Source organism: Camelus bactrianus, chromosome 8 (genome assembly GCF_048773025.1).
Source record: "Camelus bactrianus isolate YW-2024 breed Bactrian camel chromosome 8, ASM4877302v1, whole genome shotgun sequence".
NCBI classification, from domain to species: domain Eukaryota; kingdom Metazoa; phylum Chordata; class Mammalia; order Artiodactyla; family Camelidae; genus Camelus; species Camelus bactrianus.
The window spans coordinates 13,478,999-13,502,982 of NC_133546.1; the positions used below are offsets into that span (position 1 = coordinate 13,478,999).

The following is a 23,984-nucleotide window of genomic DNA, read 5'->3' on the forward strand; positions in this document are numbered from 1 at the left end:
AAAAGAATGACACAAATGAACTTATTTACAAAACAGAAAGAAACTCACAGGCATACAAAACAAACTTATGGTTACCAAAGGGGAAACGGGGGGAGGGGAGGGGTAATTTAGGAGTTTGGGATCAGCAGATACAAACTACTATATACAAAACAGATAAACAGCAAGTTCCTACTGTATAGCACAGGGGACTACATTCAACATCTTGCAATAACCTACGATGAAAAAGAATATATATACATATAACTGAACCTCTAAGCTTTACACCAGAAACTAACACAACATTGTAAATCAACTCTGCTTTAATGAACAAAATAAAAAGGTCTTCCCAATCCATTTTTCCCTCTGCCTAATTTTCTGAAGGATATGACCAATCAAAATTCCCACCTGACCACACCTCTATCTCTCCACTATCCTCTCATAGAAACCTGTGCCTCTCCTCCACAGCACTTACACAAGGGTAAGGAATGCATGACATGTGTAATTACGTGTTTACTGTCTCCCTCCCTCAAAAGACTATGATGTCCACTGAGTCCTACTTAGCATCTACTCAGAACCTCACAATGTAAACGCTCAATAATTATCTGCAGAATAAGTGAATGGATGGGTGGGTGGATGCTCCCTTGATTAATTAATCCTAGCCCTCCCATCTGTTTCATTCCACAGTCTCAACCTGCTCTCATCTGCTATACCAAGTACCATCTGGAGCTGGCTGACTACTACTGCGCCCCGCTCCCCCACCGGCCCCGGCCCCAGCAATGATGTTTAGGAAACATACAGATTCTCCCCCTAAGACCCACTGCAGCCTGTCCATCCCCAGAGCATTAGCAAACTGGAAATCATGGATGGGTCACATAACCATAAGCTCTGACAGGAGGAAAACTGTCTTGCCTTTGACTCTGTGCATGTTCTGGAACATACTTCCCAATCACCGAATAGCTTCTTCTATACCACGGCAGGATCTTAAAAGCTCGTTTCTACCCCACTGATGTTTCCTGTAATCGTTACAGTTTACCAAAGGTCTAGATCTTACAGGATGACTTTAACTTCTATGCAAAGTTTCAAGTTTATTTCTTATCCAACGTCAAAACAGGAAAAACCAAAAAGGAAGTAAACAAATGGCAGCAAAGATGGAAACAGGGAACGAATAAGAGGAAGCGCGCGTCCTGTACGAGCCGCTGATGCCGCGCACTTGTTAGGCGCGGACCAGTTTGACTTGGCTTTCACACAGATCAACGTGAGTCACACTATCTACTGGGACCACAAGGTAAAGCTAACGAGTTGCTCAGTAACAGCACACCTGTTCACTACAGGAAATCACGACAAATTTTAAAACTCACAGAACAATCCAACGGCATAACGCCAAGCCTTTGCTCAGTAAAAGTACTTCTACAGCAGAGTTCATACAATGGATTCTAAATAGGCGCCTCTCTTCGGTTTCTGACTTTTCAGGGATAATTTGAAGTAGAGCATAGAATGAATGAACGTAACTTCTTCAGCCAATCCTCTAAATGTCATTTGACAGCATTAATTTAGTTAATATCAGAAACACATTCCTGAGACCTCTTGTATTAAGACTGCATTCCTCATCATCTGTATCCAGCTTGCCTCTGAGACCAGTGAAATATGTCCTGTTAGGTGAGTGTTGAGGCCTCAGAGATCTAACTCCAACTTACCAAGCTCTCAAATGTCATATAGTCTAAGCTGATGTAATCATGTTAAGGCATGTCAACATTAGGAGTGAAAACAGCTCGGCCAAAGCTCCATCCAGAAATAAATGCAGACTGACTGCAACTGCCTCCTCTCTCTCCTCCCTTCCTTTCCTCTCCCGATCTGACCTTCTCACTGCCAGAGTAGACGTGATGAAATGTACACCTGAGCAGGTCCCTCCCTACCTCCAAAAGCTGCCCACCTTAAACACGGTAAGGGATAATCTCTTGAAAGTATGCAAATCACCTCTCAGTCAGCCAAATGCCCATCACCAGTGTTTCTACCCCAGCGCTCAATATCTAGCCTAACCTTCAGTCACACAGGAAAATTTATATTTGTCTAAATATGCCATGTACCTTTCATAACAGTTCCATGCCTGGGTCCTTCCACCTTCTTCCCAGTCTCTTTCTCCACTTGACAAAAGCCTGGGCCCAATTTAAGAGTTCGAATTGGCTTCCCTGTGAAGCCTTCCTCGGATGCCCAGGCAGAATTTTTTACCCCAAATACCACTCCTGCCCTCATCCTCATCTTGTTCTATCTGTTTTGGTTAATAATTCGCTGATCACTCAATCAGTGAAAAAAGATGAATCTCACCCACATTCTTACCAAACGGAAACAATACTGAGAAATTTCCACGCATTTCTTTATCGTAGTTTTCCTATACATATATTGTGCACTTTTAAACAAACATAATTGGAGTCACACTATAACTGTAATTTTGTATCCTATTCACTAAATATTAACATTTCCCCAAGCATTCTTTATGAGACTGACATGCTGCCCACTATGCTAAGAAGGTGTTCCAAGACTTCTTTTAAAAAGTTAAGAGATGTACAATATTCCATCATAAAGCTGTAATTTAACTTTAGTTCTTTTTCCTATCTGTCACTACTATAAATCTGTTAGAATTTCTCATTGTGTCCTTAGGATAAATTCCTGGAAGGGAATCAACTGGGTCAAAGTGAATAAAAATTTCAAGGATTTTGATACATACTGCACAAGAAGTTAGCAGTAATTTACATTCCCACCAATACTTTATTATGAGTTATGATACTAAGGGTCACTACTTAATCAGTCCCTTCTCAATATTTCTCTATCACTTTAAAGACGCCTGCATTTGTAGGGGAGAGGGTGCAGCTCAGTAGTAGAGTATGTGTTTAGCATGCACAAGGTCCTGGGTTCAATCGCCAGTACCTCCATTAAAAAAATAATCATTAATAATAAATAATAAATAAATAAACCTTATTACTCCCCCAAAAGATACCTGCATTTTAATATTTATTACATCAATAATAACACAGTGACAATAGTTATCTTTTTTTAAGGATCTGATATACATAAACACTGCACTAACACGATTACACTCAATCCTTACAGCAATTCTTACTCCTTCTCGCTCAGCCATACTCAACTGATAGCAAGTGATAGAACCTTACTTCAAACCCACAACCTCAACCTGTCATTCTAAGTGAAGTAAGCCAGAAAGAGAAAGAAAAATACCATATGAGATCGCTCATATGTGGAATCTAAAAAACAAAAACAAAAACAAACAAACAAAAACAAAGCGTAAATAAAGGACAGAAATAGACTCACAGACAGAGAATACAGACTTGTGGTTACCAGGGGGGTGGAGGGTGGGAAGGGATAGACTGGGATTTCAAAATTGTAGAATAGACTACACTGTACAGCACAGGGAAATATACACAAAATGTTATGATAACTCACAGAGAAAAAAATGTGACAATGAGTGTGTATACGTCCATGAATAACTGAAAAATTGTGCTGAACACTGGAATTTGACACAACATTGTAAAATGATTATAAATCAATAAAAAATGTTAAAAAAAAAAAAACCACAACCTACCTGCTCCTAAATCCACACTTCTACCAGGAGGTCTATGAATGTTTTTGCTTATGCAACCTATCAGTATGAACTTATGGAATAAGATTGAATATTAATCTATGTATAAATGATATACAACTATACATATTAGGCATATTACACCAAATGTACACAAAAATGTACATTCAGGTGAAATTAAAATCATAATGCAAATATTTTCTTTCTGAAACTCTCATAAATCATTTTGCACACCTCCTGCAACCACAAGCCCACTCTGGGGAGCAGAGCCCTCACCTTCTACACTAATTTTGGGTCTGCAACTAGAATGTAAGCCCCATGAGGGCCGGCCCTATGTCTGTTTCTCAGCAATGTATCTCCAGTGTCTACACTGCCTGGTGCACTCATGAAATGCATGCTGAATATTAACAGGTGAGTAAGTGATGCAGCTACAAGGCTGTGGGTTTGAGAGCAGAACCTAGAAATCAACTATATTTGTATCCCGAGCACCAAGCACATGTTCTAGCATATGATGGACACCTCCGTAAATGTCTGTTGAGTGGATATATACATTCACTGTTTGTTGAATAAATGATGAATGGATGGAAGATGGATGGATGACAGACGGACAGATGGATGAGTAGATGGACAAACAGAATGGAGAGGCTTCTTCCCCTGTGTTCACATCACTAGGATTAGCATAGCAAAGATCAAAATACCTAGCTGAACCTATTTATTGAATTTCAATACTTTCCTATTGCTAAACAAGGGTCCCGTTGGAGCAGGTAGAGGTGGAATTTTACTCACCTCTTGTAAAAACAGAAAATAACACGCTTTATATTTTTTAAATCAGCCCTGGCTAAAGATCAACCTAGAACAGAGAGATGAGCATCAGAAGAAGCTGGGAGGGAGAGGAGAGAGTTGACCACGGTGCGCTGGGGAGGAAAGGCTATGAATTATTCATCTACATCTTGTTAAATAAGGATAAAAGTTTAAAACACCTAAAAAATACTTACCTTGAAGGAACCAAAATTACAACTCTTAATCTTTGTCCCTTCCTATCTAATTTGTAATTTTTCTGTATCTTGTTATGAAAATATCTTGGCTAATAAGTTTGCAATTGTTTCTTTAACTCATCCTGTCTTTAGAAGCTTATTGTCACTCCCTGTGTAACAGCTGATCTTAATCTCAAAGTTTTACATGCTAGATGTACGTTATGGGAAATTACATTAATCCACACTCTTTAATGTCAGTATCTTTATTCTGTAACCTCGCTGATACATGTCACTCACATTTGCTTGTTAATCAGAAAACATTAAGATGTTTAGTCTCGTCTTTTCCTTTAGTTGTGACTGTAATGTAAAAAAATCATTTCTAAAATTAGCATAAATGTGGGATTTTTCTCTGAAGCGCTTTAAACAGCTATTAGCGTCTCTCTGCTTATTTCCATTCCTGACGTGGATATTATTACCTCACCAGAATGCAAACTCCATGATGGCATTATTACTATTTATAGCCACCAGGCAGTAAATATGTATTATGCTAGGTCTGTATTAAGCACAGATTCAAATACAATGTCAATTAATCAAGAGTGCAGCCATGTGAAGCTGTTACTACTGTCCATATTGTAAAAAAAGGAAATTTAGGTTCAAAGATGATAAGGTATTTGATCCAAATCTCACTTCTGAGGTTTCTGGCTCTTCTCTTCCCCTCCCATTTTCTCCTCTTCCCTCTCTTCCCCAACCCTCCCCTCCTCCCCTCTCCTCCCTCAACTCCATCCTCTCACTCTGGCTCACTCTACCAGCCACTGTGACCTGTTTTCAGTCCTTAAGTCAATGTTCCCTGAGCCTAAATCTAAACACTCTCATTCATGTCACCCAATGCCTATCCTTCATGTTATCATCAAATCAACTATTATTTATTTATATAATTATTTACTTAATATCTATGCCCCCCCCACTAGACTCTGAGGTCCACAGAGGCAGGAAAATGCCTGTTTTGTTCACCACTGTATCCCCACTGACTTGGTATCAGTAAAGATCATAGAATGAATGAAGGAGTGAATGAAGTGGAATGGCCAGAATTCAAACCAAAGTCTATCTGACTCCAAAGCCCCTATTGTTGGTTACTATGTTATTGTCATACACACACACACACGTAATCATTTCTCCCTAAATTGTACTCTTTTCTGACTTTCATTCAATATTGCTGTCTGCGAGGCAAGTCTGGCTGTTGTAATAAAGAGTTGCATTTCCATAGCTAATACTAAGTTCACAAAGTTTAACTTTAATAAATTCATAAACCTCTTTCCAACCACATTTTGGAAGATCCCTTCTACAACTTCATAAATGTTGTACAGGTCAGGTCTAGTCAATTTGGAAGCTTATATTTTCATTTAATACAAAACTCTTTTTTTTTAATCTGTTCACATTACCAAGATAACTTCGTAGTTGAGAAATTCACAGGCAAGTTAATTAATTTCAGGTCCTATTGTAAGTGACTAGCAATTTTTCAGCACTTTATTGGATCTAGCTCTGTGGGAGGTATTGGGTGTATCTGTCAAGGCTCATAATGAATGCAGATTTGGGAACGTTGTCACATATGGAATAGCTTCTGTGAGTGAACAGTGGAAACAAAAATCTGTTGACAACTAGATGGGACGTTTTCTTCATTGGTATCATGAATATACATGTATATATTCACATATGAATGATTCTAAAACTCTTCCCAAATGGGATTTTTTCCACTCCGTCTATTGTAAAACACTTGATAAATTATTTTAAAGTGAAAATATTTCCTAAATGCAATAAGTTAGTGCCTACGCTGAATGGTGTGTTTCAAACGTCACTAAGTTGTCCATTCAATTGGTTCCTCAGGAATATTTCTCTTAGAATGGAACTGAAATATAGTTTAACCCATCTTCCAAAAGAACAATTCTCTAACGCCATAAAATTGTCATAGGGAGACTTAAGTCTTGTTGGACTTCATTTCAATACTCATCATTTTAGGTCAACCCACAGAAGAAGGAGCAAGCAATTTTAAGATAAATTTTTCTGCAGCGTTATTTAAAACAGCCAAGACATGGAAACAACCTAAATGTCCATCAATGGATGAATGGATAAGGATGAAAATGTGACATATTTATATCTGTCTATATCTATACAATGGAATACTACCCAGCCATTTAAAAAAAAGAAGAAAATCCTGCCATTTGCAGCAACACAAATGGACCTTGAGTCATTATGATAAGTGAAATAAGTCAGACAGAGAAAGACAAATACCATATGATCTCATATGTGGAAACCAAAACGAACAAAAACTCATAGAAAAAGAGATTAGCTTTACAGTTACCAGAGGAGGGTGGGGGGTGTGAGGGGTAGGACAGTTGAGTGAAGATAGCCAAAAAGCACAAACTTCCAGTTATAAGATATATAAGTCCTGGGGATGTCATGTACACCACAAGGACTACAGTTAAAGCTGCTTGCTATATGATATATTTGAAACTCCTAGAAGTTCTCATCACAAAGAAAAAACTTTTTTCTTTTCTTTCTTTTTTTTTTTTTTGTATCTACAAGAGATGATGGATGTTAATTTAACTACAATTATTGTGGTAATTACTTCACAATATATTTATCTCAAGTCATTATGCTGTACCCCTTATACGTACACAGTGCTGTAGGTCAATCATATCCCAATATAACTGGAGACAAAAATTTCTCTTACTTACCTCTTAGTAACATATCTTCTGTTGCTTATCAATGCTTTCTATACAATGTTTCTACACACAGTTTCATCTCCCTACTAGGCCACATTATAACTTTTGTGGGTCACATGTACTTTTACCTTCATGGTCTCTTTCCTCCATAAAGCTATTAAAATTATATTTTATAACTGATTGGTATAAAGAGGAACATATCAAAATATTATGTATTAAAATATTTTTTTCAACTTAAAAGCTTTTTTTCCCTCTCTCTCTTGATTTTAGAAGAAATTAAAACATTCTCATGGGTCCCTTAAAATATGGTGGTCCCCAGTGGCACTGATGGATCGATCAGCCGTGCCTCTCTAGCAAATCAGGCAGTAAATACAACACACTCTCCCCAGTTTTCTGCTGTTCATTATTAACCTTTGTGCTGTGTGTGAAGCACCCACAGGCCTGGCTGCACTGTCCTTTGTGGTGGACCATAAACCCATTTGTTCTAACAAACTCCTCTAGCATGGAAGGATGCAATGAAGTTATCCTGTGTATTAGTTAGGGTTCCCCAGAGAAACAGAGCCAATAGAATGTGTACATATACAGAGAGAGAGAGAGAGAGAGATTTATTTTAAGGAATTGGCTCACATGATTGCGGGCACTGACAAGTCTGAAATCTGCACCGTAAGCTGCCAGGCTGGAGATCCAGGGAAGAGCTGATGTTGTTGCTTGAGTCCAAAGACAGTTTGGAAGCAGAATTCCCTCTTTCTTGTGGTCTTTTTTTCTCAGGCCTTCAACTGACTGGGCAAGGCCCGCCCACATTATGGAGGGTAATCTGTCTTACTCAAATCTACTGATCTAATTTTAATCTCACCTAAAGAATACCTTCAACAGTGAAATAGAGATTGGTATTTGGCCATATATCTTAGCTTTTATATGTATATTCATGTATGACTAAAGCATTGTGCTGTTTACCAGAAACTGACACAACATTATAAACTGACTACACCTTAATAAAAATAAAATACCTTAGTCTAGCCAAAATAACACATAAAAGTAACCATAACACTCTGTATTTTCAAAAAAGTATGATTTTGAGGTTGATACCAGGCTATTACACAAGGTTACAAAAAGAGAGAGAGACTCACAGACACAGAAAATAAACATGGCTACTGGGGGGGAGAGGGTGGGGAGGGATAAACTGGATAAAACTGTAGATACTAACTACTATATATTAAATAGATAAATAAGGCCCTATTTATAACACAGGGAACTATATTCAATACCTTGTAATAGCCTATAATGAAAAACAATATGAAAAGGACTATATATATGTATAACTGAATCACTATGCTGTACACCAGAAACTAGCACAACATTGTAAATCGACTATACTTCAAAAAAATTTTTAAAAAAACTCATGCAAATATCGTTGCCAGACTAGAGAAGAAATAAATTGTCTTGAGGGCATGACGATGTAAAACAAAGCTGCATCACCTGAATCTTGAACAAATCTAGCTTTGTAAACTTGAATAAATCTAAATATTTTAATTTTGCTTATAAGTAAATGCCAGCCTGCCCATTTGCCTTTAGGAACAGAAATGTAAACATGCTTCTTCACCCAAGTGGCATGGTTTTAAAATCACAGATTAGAAATGGCCTTAAAATATGTATTAATTACTATCAGAAAGAAACATTTAACAATCAACATGGCCAAAACCATAATCACTGGTTTTGGCAGCTATTCCCTAAAATTCTAACTGTTGATTCTAAATAAATCCAGAGAAAAGTGTGGCTCAAATACATGGGAAAAGAAGAATTGGAGAAAGACATGACCAGGGCTTAGATGTTGCCAGCCCTCTTAGGACATAACACCTGCAATGAGTGATGGGGGATAGAAGGAAGAATGAAAACGCCAGCTAATGCCCTTGCTCCCAGGATGTGGTCCTGGAGGGGAAGCCTCTCATAGCAGCCCCAAAGACAGTGCAGCTCCTGGGCACAGAACCAGTGGCGATGACTGAGTGTTGTACCAATTAGGCTTGAGGGTAGCCCCACCTCCAGCATCCACTTCTCAGGCATATCCTGGTGTCCCGTCTTCCCAAGTAAGGCAAAAAGGTAGGTGCAAATAAGACAACGAACTTAGAGGGACCTGGGATGGGAATAAAGAGCGGAGAGCATGGGTGGACCTTCAGGAACAGGGCAAAGCCAAGGACCTCAGCAGAGATGGCTGCCAGAGTCCACGAGGGAAGTTGGGACCAAACAGACAGAGGATGGTGTTCAGCCCAGTGCTCCCCGCCCACCACCGCTCCCCAAGATACTCATAACCAACTCCACCTGCAAAAACTTAGTTTACCTAAGGGGAAAGGGAGTGAGGGAAACTATTGTAATAAATTTCCTTGAATTGACAAAATGGTATTTTTCTTCTAAGGAGAGGAAATAATGTCTTCTGAGCTAAGTTGAGCTTGTTATAAAATGTTACAAAATTTTTACCCACCTAAGTTGTATCGTTTCTAAGCCTTATACTCACTATATATGTATTCGTACTTCAGTCACTCACCAGAGAGCTCTCCATCGTAGCTCAAAACCTGAAGACAATCAAAACATCAGCGAAAAGCAACAGAAGCAAGTCAGCTAAGCACAGCTTCAGAGTCTGTAAATTAGAGTGGCAGAAAGAGTATTTCTCTAGGTAAGTATCTTCCCTGAGGGACAGCTTAAGACACTTCAGCCTTTAAGGATATATGTCATGAGAAACTTTCATATGAAGAAAGTTTGTGAGATTAAAGACAATGTCCATTATGTTCCACCGTAATAGCACTTCATATTTGTTTGTAAGGCCTCTGCCCTAAATGGGCAGTGCTGGGTGTGAGTTTTGAGCGCATGAGTGGTTCTGCTAACTTAGCACAGGCTGACTATTAGTCAGCTCAGCCTGCTATGGCAAAGTCCCCCAGACGAGTGGCTTCGACAACAGACAGCTTCCTCACAGTTCTGGAGGCTGGGAAGTCCAAAATCAGGGTGCCAGCCTAGTCAGTTCCTGGTGGGAACGCTCTTCCTGGCTTGCAGATGGCCACCTTCTCGCTGTGTCCTCACATGGCAGGCAGAGTTCTAGTCTTTCCTCATCTAATATGGACACTAATCCCATCATGGGGGGGCCCACCTCTGTGACCTCATCTAAACCTAAGTGCCTCCCAAAGGCCCCACTTCCTGCTACATTGAGGGGTCAGGACTTCAACATATGAATTTGGGGAGGACACAAACATCCCACCCACCACAGACTGCAGGCTGAAAAGCAGGAAGTAGGAGCAGGTGGGTCCAAAGCTCAGGCAGCGGAGGGGCGCCGAGGACGAAGGCAGCCAGTCCACGTTCTGTTCATCAATTAATCAGCCTGATTTCTTCCCACTTCCTAATCCATATCCACATCTGCCAATTCCAAGCATGGAACCTTCCCGAGGTCTCTGAGAAATACGTTCTACCTCCACTGCTACCTTCTCCTGTGCCATTTATTTACCACCACGATGCCACTGCCTTTGTATTTTCCAGGATGGTTAAAAAAAATTTTTTTTAATCTGGTGTTATTCCCAGCAGCATTAGAGAATGATTCTGTTTTCTATTTTTTTCTTCTCTTTGAATCGGGTTTAGAGAAGCAGAGGACACGTATGTACGCAGGTACTCAGTCCACTATCTTGATCAAAAAGCCATAATCAGCAGTAATATTCCCATTTTCACAAAGAGGGCACTGAGGCCTAGAAGGATTAATTAAGTCATGTTCACAAGGTCTCACGTTTAGCACATGGTAGGGCTGGCTTATACCACACCTTCTAACTTACTGTTTTATATATAATTCTGTTCTAAGCCTCCTCAAATTATTTTGGAAGTTATGATTTATTTATTAATATTTCCTAGAAGATGTAGGGTGGAAATTAACCTTACAACATACAGAAACCAGACAGAGAGGGTGAAGAATGAGCTCAAGACAACAAAATCAGCTCATTTCAGTCAATAAGAGCCAGGTCAGCAGGGAGGGTACAGCTCAGTGGTAGAGCGCATTCCTAGTATACATGAGGTCCTGGGTTCAATCCCCAGTACCTCCATTAAAATAAATATTTAAATAAACCTAATTATCACACACACACACACACACAGAGTTAAAAAAAAAAAAAAAAGAGCCAAGTCTCTTGACTCCCTGGTTAATATTCTTTTTAGGCCAACAAATGTTTGCTCAATAAATGAATAAATCGATGAGCAAATGATTTTCTTATGAGGTGCCTATACTAGGAAGAAATAGATGAGTTCCCTCCATAGCCTCTCAGTTCCCTTGGTCTGCTTCCCCTCAACCATTACATGGTAAACTTCAATGTTAATTTAAAAATTCCTTCTTACGCCCTCCCTGGAAAGCCTCTTATTTCTCTGGACTTCCTTTATTCATAATTTCATGAACCATCTAGATGGTGACATGCCCCAAATATAAGACGATCCCCAGCCAAAACCTGTCTTTTGGGCTCAGGATCTCCTTAGCTAACTGTTTCCTGGATGTGACATGGATACTGGACAGGCCCTCACACCCAACATGCGTAAAACTGAACTCATGCTATTTTGCACCAACCTGTCCTTTCTCGTCTCAGTGAAATGGCACCAAATATCCACCTGGTTCCTCAAACCACAAACCTTTGCAATCTCTCCCTCCTCACAGTTTCAATGCAACTCTCTTGTTGATTCTCACACCTAAATAACTATTCACTCTCAGGCCTCTTGTCCACCATCCAAGTCGAGGTTACCATAATGGCCTGCCCAGTCTCCTCAACGTCAAATTTACTGCCTCATCCCCCGCCACCCAGCCTCTAATCCGTTTATAGGCAGAGTGATCTTTTCAAAATGTAGAACTGTCCATTATATCCCAAGACTTGAAATTCTCCAGGGATTCCCCCTTGCCCTCGGGACAAAATCCAAACTCCTATAAAGTCCTACAGAATCAGCCCCTGCCTACCCTACCAACTCCAATCCCCACTGACGTCCTCGCCTCACCGTCTCCTCCAGCCACCCCAGCCACACTGGCTTCTCCAGTTGCCTGAACGGACTTCACTTCTTCCCATCCCACCGCCTTCACCCATGCTTGGTGCCGTGGAGGAAACTCATCCAACACTCCCAGCACCTACCCTTTGCCTGGCGAACACCTACTCACCTTCCAAAGCTCAGCTGAAACTTTACTTCCTGGGGGATGATGGCCCCAACCACCAAGTCCAGGGGACACTTTTACTCCTTATCGGCCATGACCTCCCTTTGGCATTTGCCACAAAAAGCACACCCTCCCTGAACTCTCCTGACTCACCCCTGATACCACCACTCTCCTAAGCACCTCTCCTTTCTCTGACTTATCTGACCTTCCCTTCTCAGTCCCTCCAGCAGCTCCTCCTCCTCCACCCACTCCTTAGCCTGGTATTCTCTGAGGTTCTCTCTCCATCATTCGAGACACCCTCAGTGGTCTACTTGATGCCCTCCAGAGATTTCAACCACTTGTAGTAACTGATGGCTCTGCAACCTGCATCTCTAGCTAAAGATTCACATTTCCATCTGTCACTGAACATCACCCACATCCTGCTGGCACTTCAAAGTCAACATCGTCCCCCTACCACCACCCTAGTAACTTCAGCGAAGCCTCCCCTACCCGCACCTCTCCCCATCCCTCCCCTTGTCTAGTAGAGCACCCTGTGTAACGAACGGCTTGTTTGTCTTCCTTTCTAGACCCTATTCTGAGACCATAACTTTATTCCAGCCACAATGCCTCCTTCCTTTTTCGAATTTTTTTTATTACTTAATTTACTATTTAATAACTATACCATAAGCTCAATACTTAGAAACAGCATCTTCTACTTAGTAACCCGATTTGCAGCAGGCACAGAATTTTTTTAAGTTTTATTTCAATCTTATAGAAAAGTTGCAAGAATAATCAAGGATCTGCTTCACTTAGATTCACCAATGGTGAGAACAGTTTGTCACATTTGATTTATTCCTTTCTCTCTGCACATTACAGTCATGATTGCTGGATCATCTGAGTGATTTGCAGACATCACAGCCTTTCACCCCTGAACACATCAGCATGTATCTCCTAAAAATAAGGACATTCCATTGCATACAACTGTCAAATTCAAGAAATTTTAAAAAGATACCACATTATTCACCGATTATCTCACTAACGTTCCTTAGAGCGACTATAAGTGTGTTGCTTGTATTGTCAGGTATTTTTAGTCAGTTTAATTTGCTTCTCAGCCTTTCTTTGCCTTTCATAACATCGATAATAAGATGAACTGACATGAGGCTCCTGACATGATGCACTGAGAAGAACAGAGCATCTCTCATATAGAATCACTATAAATGCCAAAAGTGACTTGAATCTAAGGATGAGGAAACATGAGACATACCCAAACGAAGGCACATGCTACAAACTGGACTCTTTTTAAACACACTGCCCTCATTCCCCCTAAGGGAGTTGCCCTTGTTATATCTGAAAACACTGCATCGCAGCATCACCGTCCACTCAGCGTAGTTGTCATCTCGGGGGAGAGTCCATCAGACCACTCTACCCAAAGCAGACCCACCTCCACCACAGGCAGTCTTGATGCTGCTACCCTGCTTTATTATTTTTCAAAGCATTTAGCACACTTTGAAATTACCTTGTTTATCCATTTGTTTCCTTTTACTATCTATTCCCCCACTAAAATATATAACGTTTAGGAGAGTGGGACCTCAACTAAAACAGAGCCTGCTTTAGAATAAACCCTTACTTTTTTAACTGCTGAAGGAAAGAATTTCCATATCTTTGGTGCCTAAGACTCGACAAGCCTTTGCTGAATGGGTGACTCACCCAACATATGACTCACTAAGCAAATTTTTTATTTTTTCGCTTACTCCAGACACTCACAAAATTTCACCATCAAGGCTTCCTTTTTGGATACTCCACTCTCCCCGTTTCATTTACCCTCAAGTAGAAAAGACTTAGGGAAATGTGCTAATTATAGTCAGGTCTTGACATCATTCCCCTTATTACTGACATTGAGATTAGATGACGATGACCTAAAAATGCTGAAAAATACATTTCTGTACAAAGCTAACAGGGAAGACTGAGGAGGGAGAGCATAAGGGTAAATCGAGTCAACCAAAAGGGAGTTATTTCAATTACTCAGAGAGAGAATTCATACATTTCCTTTGATTAGCAATACTTAAAATATTTTATTCAAGTACTATCTAAACATGTAGAGATAGAAGCCATAATCAATAGTTGGTGCTGATATGAGTAAGAGAAAGAGTGCAGTGTTACTGGTCCACTTCAGCAATGCCTTTGAACTTCTCTGCCTGAGATCAAAGCACCAATTTCAAAGGAAAAAAAAATTTGGAAGCAAAACAAAGCGAAAAGAAACCTTGGGTAAGAAACCTAGCATAAACAATTCCTAGTACAGCAAATGTTACTCCTTTTTTCAATTAAATGTTTTTAATTGTCCTTGAACACAGAAAAATGTCTTTATAATTAGTCCACTTAATTCAAGTTCAAACCAAGGAGCACTCACTATTGTTCCGAATGCACTACCCATTACATTTGGTAACACTGAGTAAATAAACACACAACTTTTTTAAACTATGAAAGGAAAAATTTGCTCTTTGTTTGGTGTTCAAAAAGTTCTTTTTCCTACCTGTTCTTTGAATGCTTTCTCTCATGCTGCATTCTAAAGCCAGGTGGTAAACAAAAGAATCATTAGATACCAAGAGAAACCAAGTGTTGTAGTTAAAACAGACAAAGTTGGATAGATAAATGAATTAACTGGTTCTCATTAGCTTTTTAAATTTTTTATTCTGAAATAATTTTAGACTTAGAGAAATGTTGCAAAATTAGAACAGAGAGATTCTGTATACCCTTTACCCAGCTTCCCCTAATGTTAATTACTTATATAACTGAGGTATACTAAAGCCAGGGAATTAACATTAGTACAATGATATTCACCAGACTACAGATCTTATTCAAATTTCACCAGTTTTCTAGTAATGTCCTTTTCCTGGTCCCAGAGCCAATCCAGACTCCCACATTGCGTCTAACTGTCACATCTCCTTAGTCTCTGTCAATCACAGCCTTGACACTTTTGAAGAGTACTGGCCAGATACTGTGTAGAAAATCCTTCAAGGTGGGTTTGTCTAATGTTTTCTCAGGATCAAATTATCATTTTTTTTTGATAGTATAAAGCTCTTTTTTGTTAAACAAAGGAAAACATTTAATTATTTACCTAGTTCAATCCCTAGCAATAGAGTAAACTTTGTAGGATTTTGTCCAATTGATTGCTTCATAGTCTAAAGAAAGGTATTTGTTTCCTTGGACAAAGGGAAAAACTCACCCTATTAACTTTCACAGCCATATCCCAAATAATTCATATACTTTTCTTCTTCATAATGACTTAAGCAAGTTTGTAATTTTAGCTTTTTAAATGGTTCCCTTGCTAAATTTTTGTTTGGTGGATCTCTCGGACACTATGTTAAAAATGTTCTACTATTGTCATTGATTTGTCTAGTTCTCCTTATAGATTTTTGCTTCTGTTAATTTTTGTTTTATATATTTTGAAGCCATTATTAGATGCATAGAACACTTAGAACTGTTACTACTTCCTGATGAATAAAATTTTTCATCGCTATGTGATACTGATACAATTTTTTTATCATTATAATGAACTCTAGTAATTTTTTTTTTTTGCCTTAAAAGTATTTTGTATAATATATCTAACAAGCTTTCTTTGGCTTATTATTTGCCTAGTAAATCTTTTCATACACTTTGCTTTCAACTTTTCCATATATTTTTCCCCATATACTTTTGTTTACACGTCTTTCATAAAAGCATACACCTGAATATTTTTTAAAAATTCAATTTGACATTTTTGTCAGTTAATGAAGCATTTAATCCATTTATATTTATTATAATTACTAATATATTTGTATTTCTTTTCATCATCATTTTGTCTTTTTTCTTAGCTTTCTCTATTTCTTTTCCTCTCAGTTCTTACCTTTTGGGAAAGCTTTAGGTTTTTTTCTTTATACCTAGACTAGGGAAGCCTCTGACGTAAATTCATATGAAGATATGTGATTAGACTCAGATCTTTTCTTAAATTTGAGTTTGATTAAGAGGAGGAAAAATAACAACAACCAAAGAAAGAGCAAACCAGAAGAGAGAGGAAATTGTTCTTTAAAAAGCGGAAATGGATACCACCTCACACTAGGATGGCTACAAGAAAGAAAGGAAAAGAGAAATGAAAAGAAAAGAAAGGACAGGATGTGGAGAAACTGGAACATTTGTGCATTGCTAATGAGAATGTAAAATGGGGCAGCCACAATGGAAAATAGTACAGCAGTTTCTCAAAAAATTAAAAATTGAATTACCGTATAATCCAGCAATTGCAATTCTTATATCCCAAAGAATTGAAAGCAAGATCCTAAAGAGACATTTGTGCACTCATGATCATAGTAGCATTATTCACAATAAAACAACACAAGTGTCTGTGGACTGATGAATGGGAAAACAAAAACATGGTATATACATACAATGGAATATCATCCAGCCTTAAAAAGGGAGGAAGTTCTAACATGTGCTACAACATGTATGAATCTTAGAGGACATTATGCTAAATGAAACAAGTCAGTCACAGAAGAACAAATACTGTATGATTCCACTTACATGCGGTAACCAGAGTAGTCAAATTTAGATACAGAAAACAGAATGGTGGTTGCCAGGAGCTGAGGAGAGGAGGGAATGCAAAGTTACTGCTTAGTGGGTACGGAGTTTCAGTTTTGCAACATCAAGAGTTCTAGAAAGAGATGGTGGTGATGGCTGCACTATAATGTGACTGTACTTAATGCCACCGAACTGTACACTTAAATATGGTTAAGGTGGTAAAATTTCATGTGATGTGTATTTTACCACAATTTTTAAAAGGTTGAAATGGTGGGGAAATAAAAAAAAACTGACGTGACTTTCCCCATAATTATACAGGACCAGCTGTAAGTCCTGCGCTTTAAGGAACAGTAGCTGTTGATAGACTGTGTTGCTATTTACATTTGCTTCTCATTAACAACCCCGTCCAACAGCTATTCTCATTAACCCATGCTTTACAGAGAGGAAAGAATCTTGCTCAATTCCTTAACAGTGGTATATACGGGAGCCATAACTTTAGTTTATGTCTCCCAAAAATGTGAAAACACGGACATAGCAAAGTAGCTCCACAGGCTTGTGGCCTCGGAGTCCAAATCCAAGTACTTTTTACCAAATGACTGCTGGAGATTTTTGCTGACTGGTGATACTACTTTACATCATTTGGTAACATTTTTCAGCTTCCATATCTGATTTCAAACGCAAGGCAAAGTTACACTGTTCTGCTCAAAGTGACATTTGCAAATTTCCCCCAAGCATGTTTCCGTCCTCTGTGCTTGAGCGGTTACACTTCGGTTCACATAATATTGCTCTTAGGATTCATCACATTTTCTGGCTTAGTAAAGCTCTGCTGATGATTTAATTAGGGGTAAACTCAACTTGAGAAAAATGCAACATTAAATTTGGTGCATGGAGAATACCAATGAATCAGTCATGTTATGTGTTACTGTAGACTCCTTGATTCTTCACTGAGAGCAGGGACTGCGTCAAATTCATTTTTGTATTCTTAGTCCCTCACACAGACCCTCAATAACTGACTGTTAAAGTGGTGGAGGAGGTATTGATGGAGGTGTCAGGGATGGTCACAGCACTGTGTGGTAGTGGTATTGCTGATGCAAGGCACATTCCAAAAGTTATGAAGAATAAAAACAGCTAACATTAAGAAGTATTTATTCTGTCACTCTATTAAGTGCTTTACATATATTAACTGTGAAATACCCAAACTACAGTGATAAGTAGTATGATCCCATGTTTCAGATGAAGAAACTAAAGTTCTGAGATGTCTTGCCCAGATAATAAGTGGTTTAGTCAGGACTGCTTGGACCCCAAAGCTAATACCTTCAGTCCCGCAGTATTAGACTTCATCACACAACTGCATACTATCCCTGCATTTTATTTTCATCTGTTTTTCAGTGCATAATGGTGTGGCAGGAAAAGTACTGAACTCTCAAAAGAAAGATTCTTAAATTCCTGCTCCATTATTTGCTACTTGAGCAAGCTATTTCATCATCTATATAATGGGAAATTCCAGCCTTGCCTGAGTTATAAGATCGTCTCAGATGAAGTATTTTGGAAACTCAAAAATTGTAATAAATGCTGGCCTTTTGCTTCTACTTTTGTTCTCAATAAAATTTAGGTCTTTCGGGTCAATTAAAAGCTTGAGCTTGGTGGGTTTTTTTCTATTTTATTGGTGGTAAAATTTAGCCTAAAAATCTCAATATGAATCAGTAAGATTACTTAACACAATCAGGTATTATCAAAACTTATTTATTTTTCCACCTTTATAGTAGAAAACTGGCAGATGCCACCAGTTAGGAACATCAACACTAGTGGGGCAAGCTGACACTGTGCACCTTCTGCTGTGACGCACTGAGACTCATCAGTTATACTGTATTCCTGCCAAAAGTCTTCTCGTGAAAAGCAATCAGATAAACCTATTCTACAGGACAAATGACGTAGATTCTGTAAAGATATCATATCATTGAAGACCAAGAAAGGCCGAGGAACTGTTCCGAGGTTTACACAGACTAAAGACACACCACTAAATAAAACGTGTGATCCTGAAATGAAAAAAAATTGCAGCAAATGGGGATTATTAGGACAATTGGCAAAATTTTAGCAGATAGTGTGCATTAGATAATACTATCACAACACTGTTAAACACCCTGAATTTGATCACTGTGTTCTGGTCAGAGAATGCCCTCGTTTTCAGGACATACACACGAGAGTATTTAGGGATGAAGGGCGAGGAGGTCTGTAATTTATTTTCGATTTGTTTCCCAACCAAACATAAATAATATAAAAATTCTACATACTTAAGCATAGACTAATATTCTTAACTCACACAGGACACCAGATAGGGATAATATTTGCAAACGTCAAACGGAAGAAAAATTAATTGCATTTGTACAAGACGGTACTAATTTTACACATAAATACGAGGATTGAGAAAAATCTAAATATAGGGCAGATATAAGGCACTCTTGGGTCAGATGTAAGGAAATCATCAAAGCTGCTGAATATTAGAATAATTCCCATAGCCTGCTGGAGAATCCACCCCTTGTTTTGAATCGAAGAGTGTGCCCCGGGGATTTCTGTGGTCGGCATGGCTGGGCTAAGGACACCTCTTAGGTTAGCAGTTCCGCTGAACAGAATTCCTCCGTCTCTGGCAACCACCCCGACATACTCTATGCCTGGTGGTGCCAGGTCCAGAAGCGAATACTCGACTCAAGCTGAGCCTGAGAGTCCCCAGTGCCTGAGTGCCTCCTGGGAGTAAGAGTAAATGCACGCAACCACAGCTTAATTGTTGTTTCTGGAGTGATTAGCAACGAAAAGGCCAGCGACGTTGCTCAACACTGGTTAGTCCTACTACCTCAGAGTTTGACAAAAAAACTGCTCTGAAACACGTCTTAGTAGCTAAATAGTGTTAAGCTCAACGTTAAGCAAGATTTGCTCCGGGGGCTGGGAGTTCAGAAGGCGCTACAGAAGCCAGACATGCTGTCTTTAAATTTTAACCCGTTTAAATGGCCAAGAGAAGCAAACTGGTACAATCTCAAATCCGGCCGCACTTCACAAATTCACGACTTGCCCCCTCAACTTCCTAAAGCTAAGCGGCCGCCGGCAATTCCAGTCCCCTTCTAAGGCGGGGACATTCCGCCTACGACCTACCCACGCGACCGAGAGGAAAATTTGCCCATCGGGAGCGCCTCGCGCCACGCGGGCCGAGCATCCCCAGTGCGCTCGCGCGGCGCAGAGGGGCCGTGGCGCCAGCCCCGCGCGCGACCCGCGGGCTGGGACCTGGGACCGTACCTCGGGCGCGGGCGACGAGGCGCCCAAGGCGGCGGGGCTGGGCGGCTGCAGGTGCCGGGGGCCGGAAGAGCTCATGGCGGCCGGAGCCCCGCGGCGCGCTCGGACCCGCGGGCGGCGGGGAGCGAGGCGGGCGCGGGAGCCGGCGGGTGCGCGCCGCGCGTCTCCTCGGGCAACCGGCAAACACCGCGGCGAGGCGGCGGGGCCCGGACGCTGGCGGCCCCCGCGGGGCCGGGAGGCCGGGCGGGGCTGCGAGCCATCGGGGCCTCCGAGACGAGACCGGGGCCGCCGGGCAGACCCGGATCTTCCCGAGGGCGTTCCCGCCAGGCCGAGGCCCGGCTGAGCGGCAGACACCGGCCACAGGGACTGGGGACAGCGGGGTTGGTGGTTGGGCTTCACCGAGGGACTCCACCGGGAGCGCAATTCTGGGTCTCGTCCTCAGGTCAGGACAAGTGACAACGAGGGGGTCAGTGCTAACGGTGCTGGCGGCGCGCGCTGTCGGAGCGTGCTTACCCAGAGGTGAACGAGCATTTATTTAGCGCCGACTGTGTGCCAGCGCTTCTGCTTCTTCCAGCGCCGGTGGCCGGCTTGCTGGGGGTGCAGTTCGTGCAGTTGTACAGGCCCTGCGCTCAGACGGGCCCCGCGCTGGTTTAATGCCCTGTTGTCTCCGTCTTGAAATTCTTAATGATTTTTGAGCAAAGGGCCCTACATTTTTATTTTGTACTGGGATCCGCAAATCATGTGGCCTGCCCTGCTGAGCGTTCTTTCATTTAACCTTATCAGCAACCCTGCACGGAAATATAAATAATAGTAATACTAGTGTTAGTAACAACTATAGCTTCGAGTTATAAAACACTCCCATGTGTTCCTTCAAGAGCTGTCCTAAGTACTCTCCAACTATGATCTCATTACTTAAAACGAGATGATGAAGTGCATGCATATTAGAATAATCCATTTTTAAGATGAGGAAACAATCCCAGGGAAATGAAATAAATTGTCCAGTAGCGTGCAGCTGGTCAGTAGCAGTCTGAGGATCAGACCCCAGACCGTAAGACAGGAAGGTGAGTAACCTAAGGCCCCAATTGTTGTAGCAGAACCTAAAAATGGGACCTGCATTCTCCTCACTTGAAAGTCCTTGGTAGACCTACCCGTGTGCTCTTCTACAATTAAATAAAATCAGACATATGGCAGCTTTTCTTAGATTCCATCCAGCCATCCTTCCTGCATCCGTTATTGTCTCTGAGGACTTCTTGGCCTTGACAATGGCTTTTGATTTTACGGTAATATTGCTATACATCCAATCCAGAATCACCTCAGTGCTTTCATTTGAAGCAACCTTAATGGAAACTGAAACTTTCAGGAATCTCCTATTAATAGTATAGTTTGTAGTAAACATGTGTTCAAGTCGCAGTTTTTCCTTGCAGTAGAATCACTACACGCTTGTCAAATTTTCGGTGAAATGACACTGCCCAAGGAAACACAAAAGCTGGTGAAACCTTGAAGCACCTGGAAGAGAACCAACCTGAGAAAGTCCCTTCTCTTTTAGCTTTACATCAGTTGTTTCAGAATTCAATTTTATAAAGTCTAATTCTGGTCTCTCTGGTTAAGCCTGTAACTTCTTCATGACAACAAAAGATATGAATTCGAATAGTCTTTAAAAAGCAGTGTTGGTGATGGATGTGTTAATCAACCAGATAAGAGGAATCCTTTCACAATGTAGACCTGTATCAAATCACCACTATGCCCACTTTAAATATCTTACAATTTTATGTGTCAATTATACCTCAGTAAAGCTGGAAAAAAATACAATAAAAAAAATTTTTTAAGCAGCGTTAAACAGATTTTTCTCTATGTAAAAACCATGTACTTTTGTGGTAAGTGGGAGCAGAAAAAGTACCTGGCCTGACCCCTCCCCAGATGCCTTCGAACAATATGGAAATGCAATGTCAAGACACGAGCCAAGTGACTCTTCAAGGCAGCATCTGATGATGTGTCTTTTGAAAGAGGAGAGGAGGACCCTGAGTCTGGATATAAGTCTGAGTTGGACCCTGGAAGGGACTGTAATTTGAGACTCCAAGCTGGCACTATGGTGACAGAATATGTAGGCTGGCAGTTGGGGTAACTCTGGGTGTGATGGTAGTTGAAGCAGGTGGGGCGAGGAGGTTGGAAAAATGTACAAAGCATGTTCTAGCCCAGATTTCTCACAAGACTGCATATGTGGGCAATATATTATGATTTGTAATACCTCAGTATGGACTTCTATTTTTCTCCATAATGACAACAGGGTCAGGAAGCTGCCAGCTATGTAACCTAGTGCATCTCATATATCTGCCTCTTTAGAGAAGAGGGATGTTCTTAATTAGATGCCAAGCTAACGTACAGACACTCTTCTGCTGGCCAAGTTTTTAATAAACAGCAACTTTACAAAGGCTGCACCCAAAAGAAGTTAACAGGGCAACGGTAGGTTAGGTTGGAGGAGCTGGGGGGGTGTAGGGAGGAGGCCTGCAGAAGGGGCTGTCACAAGCCAGGCCAGAGCGGGATTAGTGGCAATGGGAGCAGTGATGGTGAGGAGGGGGAGGATTTGGAGGGGGAAATCAACTGGAGTCTGAGTTTCCCAGCCAGGCTGAATGTGTGCTGAAGCCTGAAAGGCAGCGAGGAGATAAAGCAGAGGAGAAAGGAGGAGAGGGAGTTCGGTTTGGGTCACATTTAGTGTAAGCTGCTATCAGGGAAGGCAAACACTTCATAGTGGGGGAAAGGCAAGCCTAAACCAGCACTTCCAGCTCACCCTTCTATAAATGTTAAATTTTATTCTGCAATATGTTTATAAACCTGGCACGCTGAGATATATGTTAACGAAACATGATATCTGAGACAAGATTAAAAATGCCTCATAAGTAGCTCTGGGAAGCAATGATGATCTGTATCTCTCTGGCACTTGGGCTTTTATTTTGCAGCTTTCTTGTGGCTCCGTAAGTTTATTTCTCTGGTTTCTTCCTTTTGTTTGTGTGCTTGTCTGTTTGTCTTGCAAATATGTAAGTTTCTCATAGGAAAAATCTGTAATAGGATAACAACTTTTAGGGCTTTCGACATATTTAGAAACCTGTCGCTGAAAACTCTCTTACGACATTTTAGTTGTCGAAAGATTATTTTCAGAAACTGTGTTTGACTTAAATATTTTCCTAAACAACCGAATGAAATGTTGCGAAACACTGCAAAAAGCTACTTTAGTCATGGGACGCAAGGTACGTTGGTGACAGACCACCGAAACCGACTTCTATCTTCGGCACGTGAAGGTCTTTAAAATCATTCTCAGCCCTTTCCTAGACCAGCTTCAGTTGTTTTGCTGGTTTCTATTTGATCTAACAAATGAGTCCTTCTTTAGCAATGATTTTAGTTGTATCAGTTCATCCCAAAACAAATCTCCATCTCTAATTTGTTCTATTAAGGCAACACAACTAGTTGAAAAATAGTCTGTCAACGTCACTTCCAAAGATCTTATAAATTTTCATATTATTTATTTTTTAAACTCATTTTCTTTTCCTGATACATATTACTGTTTACAATATATTTTATACCCAAAATAAATATGATCTATTTTATAACTTTACAATTGGCTAAACTTAGAAACCGCTAAGAACTCACTTTATAAAAAATAACCAATTCAAGGACCTTCAGGGTTTTTTATCATTTAAGAACATCACAGAATGCTCTTTTTAATAAAAAAAAAGTAAAATTCTTATCAAAAATTTGAAATACTTTAAAAA

The 23,984-nt window shown here is 40.3% G+C and overlaps 1 protein-coding gene across 4 annotated transcripts in view; it reads right to left on the reverse strand.

Moving 5' to 3' along the window:
- The window catches only part of CCDC170 (coiled-coil domain containing 170), an 81,980-nt gene extending 61,008 nt beyond the window's left edge, over window positions 1-20,972 (reverse strand). For 2 of the 4 annotated variants that reach the window (XM_074368150.1, XM_074368149.1), the window contains exon 1: window positions 20,224-20,962. In XM_074368150.1, the coding sequence (XP_074224251.1) occupies window positions 20,224-20,298 (75 nt within the window). In that variant the 5' untranslated portion in view covers window positions 20,299-20,962. Of the gene's footprint in view, window positions 1-20,223 lie in introns of all 4 variants that reach the window. The other 2 variants (XM_074368152.1, XM_074368151.1) reach the window with 2 other exon arrangements.
- Between the last annotated feature and the right edge of the window lie 3,012 nt (window positions 20,973-23,984).